This window comes from Liolophura sinensis, chromosome 11 (genome assembly GCF_032854445.1).
Source record: "Liolophura sinensis isolate JHLJ2023 chromosome 11, CUHK_Ljap_v2, whole genome shotgun sequence".
In the NCBI taxonomy this organism is placed as follows: Eukaryota; Metazoa; Mollusca; class Polyplacophora; order Chitonida; family Chitonidae; genus Liolophura; species Liolophura sinensis.
Window position 1 is genome coordinate 3,939,462 of NC_088305.1, and position 7,668 is coordinate 3,947,129.

The window sequence follows — 7,668 nt, forward strand, 5'->3', positions numbered from 1 at the left end:
CATAAACCACTGACATTTGGGAAGTCACTGGCGAACTCTCCTACAAGCCATACCGATGGACTGTATCAACGGCCACAACAGTGTCTTGCAACGCTTACATGAATAGAGTATTGTTACTAACGTCCCACAAGCAGTGAAAGCGGGGGAATCTACAAATTCCTCACCCAACATGCCCAAGGCCGGATTTGAACCCACACCAACCTGAACCTGCCAACTGAAAGACAAGCGCCTTCAATCACTAGACCATGGCCCGCTCCCTACAAAGCTAAAAACTCATTTCTAAAATACATTTAACTAGAATTCTCAGATTCTCAGGCAAAATGAAAAAGTGAAAATTTATATGTTATAAATTTATATTTCAGCCATTTGATCAGGAGTCATTACGTGCATGTGGGTATACTGTGTCTTCTTGTTGCAGGATGAGTCCATGCTGCCAAAGTGCCGCTGTCACTGAAATATCGTGCCAAAAGACACCAGACATGCCACTCCACCTAGTCACATTATATTGACATCAGGCCAACCAGTCCTGTTTCCTTGCTCTAATTTTTCAGTGCTGAATGCTGAGCGCCTAGTGAGGCAATAACAAGTACTATTTTTAAAGACTTTGTTATGACCCAACCCAGATTTGATCCCGGGTCTCCCGCTTTTGACGAGAACAATCTAACCATTACACCAACGAAGCGGTTCATGCAAACTAGTCAAGGACAAAACTTTACATGTAGGTCAAATACAGTAGTAAACTGAGGCCTGTTGCTTGCTAGCTATTTTTCTGTTAAAAACTTGCATTTATAAACATAACAGGACAAAATTATCTGCATTCTTTAATATTTCACCATGAACATATAAGCCCACTTGCACATAGAGATTGTAAACCCTACAATCAATTTTAAATATAAGTTTGTGCCACTTGAACAAAGGAAATGTAAGGTGATAGTAACTTTTCTGAATTAAGATCGTGATCTACACCAAAAATTTGACTTCATTTTGAAAATCTTGTTTGTATGTATGCTTGGACTTTTACATGTACATTGTGCTTAACACCCATATGAAGACAGAGTCATTAGGTGTGTGTACATATTCTGTGTTTTCTTGTGGAAGGGTCACCAAGTACTGCCCCCACTGAATTATCATGCCAAAGACACCAGATTTGACACCCCTGACCTACATGCAATCACAATATAGTGATACTTCGCACCTAGCAAGGCAGCAACAAGTGCTATTTTTAAAGTCTCTGATATGACCAGACCCAGTTTGATACTGGGCCTCCTGACTCCGAGGTGAACCCTCGAACTATTGTTCAGCTAAGCAGTCCATTTTCTAAAGAGATCTACATCATAATAATTTAGCTGTCAACAGTAACATGTTAAAAGATATTTTGTATGTACTCAAATGACATTTCCACAGACGCTGATTAGTTGATGTAGGCGACAACAAGCTCACAAGATTTAGATTGCCCGCAGACGAGCGAAATCTTGTTTGTTTTCTGCATTTTTGTTGCTGAATCTTTGGATCAAGTGTTTGCGACTCAGGATTTCTTGTTGTGGTTACCTGCACACAAGTAAATTTTGAGGATTTTTTGTTGTCTGGATCAAGAAATCTTGTTTTCAACGACAAATGTTGTCCACGTGCACTGGGCTTAAAGTTTACAATCCCTTTATGCAAGGGGCCCCAGATTTTCATATCCTGCGCCAGTAGCTGCAAATGAGCTTTATACATATATATGTATGTTAAATACAAGTTTGTAAGGCTGCCTTTCAGTATACCTTCACAAAAATACACCTACACTGATTCAATACCATGTAACCACACCTTGTTTGTACTTTATTTCATTGATACTACACTTTCCTTATATACACAGCACAAGTTGTACATGTACAAGATTAGGGAAGCATCTAGTAATGAGAGGCATTCTACAAAATTCGGACAGTGACATGCATGTAGAAAAAATTACACGTAAAATGTCAGGCTAATGGATCATTTGACCTCCTAGCTGCCTGCTTGTGCATGTACCTGTGCTTAATTTAGGAAAAGTTGACCTTCAAAAGCATAGCAGTATAACTCACTGTTGAACACGTATTGAGGTGATTCCATAAGCAGTCTGAGTGACAATCATGTAGAGCAATAATACAGCGTTAGAAGTTACGAACCGCAATCTCATTGGCATGCTACCAGCCACACACCCCATTGTGCCCCAATGTGCATGCATTCACAGTTTCAAGCACCTGGGAAACTATGCAAGGAGCAGGAGGTGATAAATAACTTGGAACTAAATGAGCTAAATGAGCCAAATGCTGACTTTTGCAGATTCTTGTACTACAGTACAAAGAAACCATCACATCTGAAAACTAGATACATTCTAAATACTTTTCCAGAAAGAAAGAAAGAATAAAAGCTGTACTTTTTCATTGTTTATGCTAAACTTGTCTTCAATGACTACCTCTCCTGGGTTAAGTTGGCTTTGTTTTAACCTCCAGTACTCTAGTCACATGATGAAAGAGTGTGCTGATGATTGGCTCAGAGCACCTATGACATCACTACACAACTACATATATGAATATGCATGAATACGCTGAGTACATAAACAACATTCTTCTTCGCTCAAAATGGGCCAATGTTAGCTAAATTAAAATCCAAAACAAAACTCTTTTTGCCTAACTTTGGAGGCGAAGCATCTAGTACAATGAACTCTGACTTTAATAACCTGTCTGCATCCTCTGACAACGCACTGAAACAATAACGATGGGTGATATTCTAAGACCAATGGCTGCGAATAACCAAAACATTTACACTTTTGACAGTATGTAACTTGTAAACATCAACAAAACATATTTTGGACTTATGGTGGAGTAATTCTGCAACCTTTTTGGCAAGGTGTTTGTTCAGGCATATTCTGAAGGCAATACTGGGTGTAGACTGAAAAAATTATACTTTTTGTGAAGCCCTGAAGTTGGCTAATCCAAGCAAAATCAAAAATGTGTTTAAATTGCACTGAAATGTTCTCCTTCATATGCGAAAAGGTTGAGGAATTTGGGTATGTACGTGAACTTCTATTGCCCGAGACATGTTAGAGTCTAGCATATAGGGAGATTAAATTGCCAGATATGTACATAAAATTAACTTACAGTACAAAAGATTGTTCTTGCAGATGTTTTTAATACCTACATGTAGACGTGTGCGTCTGGAGAATTTTACACAGAAGTGCCCCTGTAAACACATCTCTCGTTAGTCGTCCTGCATGAATTAATCAGCCTCTATATGTCCTGAGGACTTAATATATTCCTAAAGAAATTAGATGAGGTACTTGTACTATGACAACTCTTTAGTAATGGATACATATATACATGTACAGTATACATTAAAGCTGACCCACAGGTATTAATTTGATTAATCTGTCATCCATGAGTGGCTGACTTAATTCATACCGTATGTAATCAATTATGTATGTACATGTATAGTCAGTTCTGAGGCTAGGAGTCTGAGCCCACCCCTCAGTCAAACAGTTGAAGCTGAGGTCACCTATTTCATTTATTTGATAGATGTTTAACGCCATACTCAAGGTTTAGTGTTCAGGCACTATTAAATACTAATATTTTATTTCAATGATCCATTAAAATATCATTGCTGGGTGGATCCTGAACGCTCCTCCAAAAAAAAGGACCTACTGTAAAGTTTTTATTGGGATTTTTTCTGCATGTTATTTTTCACAAAATCATCATCTCTTTTATTAGCCCCTCCTCCCCTTCAGAATTAAGATCTATACCAACAAACACTATTTTTCATGACAAAATGCCAAACAATGGATTTTGACAATTAGAATAGGTACAGTAAGACCATGTACTACATATACATGCAGACTGAAAACATCTATTACGTAACAACTTTGATCTGTTTGCTTCTGAATCACACACGATCAAGGTACTTGTTCATGTATTTACATATAAGTTTACAGCAGAAGAAAACTTACAACAATGACACTACAGGCTGAAAAGAGCACATTTTTTTCTATCTGGTGGTGCCTGCTGCATAATTTTGCGATTTTTCCTCGCCATACACATAAAGTCTGAAAACGGCAAAGCTGGCATAAATCACTGAGTTCATCGTGTCCTCCATCTAAAAGACCCTGTAATTTATGCTGGGGGTGTGTTGCCTCTCAGCCAATGGGAGTTGTTAAAACCGCTGGCTTGTTCATGTAAGCTCGTCCAACATTCCAGTTTCCTGATCGTCAAGAGGAAAAACGAACTGTACTGTTCACTACCTTCTGGGAAGAAGAGTCCTATCGGAAATGTATGAACAGCACTTCAGCGGTTTCCGATGGAAATTCTCCTCCTAACACAGAAGACTTCAGGACTAGTTCTTAGGCAAAATGGAGTCACCCACAGCAGATTTTGGTGCTTACTTTATTTATAATTTATCAACTTGAGGTATATATTAGAATTTTTTTATCGCACATACATCTCAACTATCGCACATACATCTCAACTATCGCACATACATCTCAGCTATCGTACATACATCTCAGCTTTCTCTGCTACATCTCAACTATCGTACATACATCTCAACTATGGCACATACATCTCAACTATGGCACATACATCTCAACTATCGCACATACATCTCAACTATGGCACATACATCTCAACTATGGCACATACATCTCAACTATCGCACATACATCTCAGCTATCTCGGATACATCTCAACTATCGTATATACATCTCAACTATCGCACATACATCTCAACTATCGCACATACATCTCAACTATCGCGGCTACATCTCAACTATCGCACATACATCTCAACTATCGTACATACATCTCAACTATCGTACATACATCTCAGCTATCTCGGCTACATCTCAACTATCGCACATACATCTCAACTGTCTCAGCTACATCAACTATCTCTACTTCGTCTCACACTAATGAGGTATGTATGTATACATGTACACATATATATATGTAAGCAGTGAAAAATCTGAATTATTTTAAAGAATAAGACTGCAGCCCTTGATTTATGTTTTTTTTCCAATATGCTAAGACAGATTACTATCCAAAGCAAACATACACTGTATAACTGACATTTTCAAAATTATTTTCCTGCAAATCTAGGAATGCCAGAGGACAGTACTTGATACACCTAAGAACATGTACCATCGTCAGTTATTTTTGTGCTTGAAATACATGTATAACCCTGCAGAAGCATGTTTTCAGTTTTGAGTTTTCCAATAATAAGTACCAAGAAAAAAAATTCAGGCCTGCAATACTGCATACCAGAAATATATCTGCTGATATATGTGTCTGCGTAAAGCGGGTAATTTTCTGAAAAATATAAGTGGATTGAATTTTAAAATACCAAAAAAATAAAAAAGTGGTCTTAGGCACACTTGACTGTAAAGGTCATCAGCATGTACATGAACTGTACATGTACATGGTGTACAGGATAACCCTTGTCACACAAGGATACCTCAATAACACATGACGCTGACCTTTTAGCTGACAGCAAGAGGGTTAATGTAACATTTGTGACTTTTGTTGCAAATTCTGACAACTTTCTATTTTGAATTCTCTATGCGAAGGGTTTTTCACACTAATCAATAATCGTGCAGCTGGTAGTAGTGTACCTATGCCTATAGCAAATGACCTAAAATATTGCCCAGTCTATCAAGTTGCACATTTTGCCTTTTAAAATCCACCAGCCCTATTGATCTATGTGAGCATCTGTTTTGGAGGGTGTGTGTAGGAGAATATTTTATGTAATTTATAAAATTTTCAGCACCAATGAAATATTTTATGACTTTTATATGCCTCTAAATGTAATTATTTCAGGCAAAATTTTAGGTGATTTACCTGACCATGAACTGCCAAGGTTATATGTGAGAGAAAGCTGAGGCATACCTCACCATACAAATCTGCAAGCAAATGAGCTTTAGTGCTCAATAACAAATATCACATGCCATGATTGACTTAACTGCATATGCACCATTTAGGTAATGTTCACAACAATGAAGAAAGCCAGAAACTAGGCTAACACCATGATGTACAAGCCCAAAAGCATGATATCCACCACACGAAACTGTCTTTTTGTCCAAAACATAACAGAAATGAAAATCTTGTGAAAAAAAGGCGCGTGAGTGTCTGATGTAATTTATGTTTATATGTAATGTTATGGCACAAGTCTTCTGCCAATCAAATTTCTGGCTGTGACACTTTGAAATAACAGCAAAACCAGGTGGCAATACATATTTATTTGATAAAAACATTAACATCAAGGAAACAAGGGTTTATACACGGCTTGGACTTTGGCAGTTTCTTCCAATGGCTGAACAAATTTATGTCAAAACTAACATCAGAGCAACCTAAAGACTAGATAGGAGTGCCAGCTCACTGACTGTGGTGAGGAAAATGCTTTTAGCTGACTAAGCATTTCTTATCTTCTTACATGTATATATAGCTCTCCAGCTAAACCTACATCGGATTTTATCTCCTCAGGATTTAAAGTCACTTTTCAAATTAATTTTGGTTATGCCACCTTGATGCATTATTATAGTAGGATGGTTGCCAGTTTGAGTTAATGAAGATATGCGGAAAGTGTGAATTTGTACATTTGAAAGCAATCTGCTTGTAACAACCCACAAAACTGGATATGCGAAACAGTTCAGATGTGTCACTCTATCACTGAGACATTAATGGTTCCACTGATCTATTTGTCACAAGAGGTTTCTGTGCAAGGTGGTCAATGCGAAAGAATTATCCAGAAGATCAGAACTGAAAATGACCCAGCTATAAATGTACAATAAATGTACATGGTACACCATGACAGTGAGTGATATGAGAGTGATGGGAGAGTGAAATTCTGATTCAGTGCTTGATCTGCTAATGAATGTTTTCTCTTGTCTCTTATCTTCTGTTGTCTGGGATGAGAAGATATCTTACATTTCTAATTAACAACATGCCCACAAGGCACAAACGAGCCCACTTTACCATTTGATCAAAACTTATAAAAGATAACAAACTACATGAATTACAAATCATGAGTGTGTATTTTGTACTGTAGGCCTATATTTTATTTGTGGTGCAGAGGATATTTGTGTCATTAACATCTTGTCATCGGGGAAAAGGTACTGTGTAAGTGTGCACATCAAATTGTTAGAAATGCACATGTAGGTCTACGCTAGTTTTCTGAAGTCTTGTCTTCATTGGTCCAATGGCTACACCAGATAAGTGTTAGTGACAACTATTTCTTTTGATTGTCTTAGCCAACTGTCATCTCCACAGTTAACAAATCGTATCCAACAACAACACTAACATATAGAGAAATTACAAAAGCTTTGGAGGACTTGACATATATCCGTTTTCAGAACATGTAGTGATATGAAATGTACGAAGGTGTGAGGCCTGCACCAACAAGTACACGTGTTCTAAAACTAGCAACAAAACAACTGCCTCCACTTAATCTGGTCTTACCTCGTCAGCAAGCTGTTGGCAAACCATGGCAAGTTTCATCCGCGCCACCATCAACTTGATTTTATCTTTACGTCACGGTTTTTACATGGAGTAAACTTTTTCCTAGACAGGAAGGTTTTCTCTAGTTACCGCCATGACAGTGTTCACTTGAGCCTTGATTGGCCCGGGATTGTCACGTGACGTATTTCGACTTCCTGTTTAACCA

The 7,668-nt window shown here is 37.8% G+C and overlaps 1 protein-coding gene across 2 annotated transcripts in view; it reads right to left on the reverse strand.

Moving 5' to 3' along the window:
* The window catches only part of LOC135478076 (serine/threonine-protein phosphatase 6 regulatory ankyrin repeat subunit A-like), a 51,345-nt gene extending 43,694 nt beyond the window's left edge, over nt 1–7,651 (reverse strand). For both annotated transcript variants that reach the window (XM_064758347.1, XM_064758346.1), the window contains exon 1: nt 7,464–7,651. In XM_064758347.1, the coding sequence (XP_064614417.1) occupies nt 7,464–7,514 (51 nt within the window). In that variant the 5' untranslated portion in view covers nt 7,515–7,651. The remainder of the gene's footprint in view (nt 1–7,463) is intronic.
* Between the last annotated feature and the right edge of the window lie 17 nt (nt 7,652–7,668).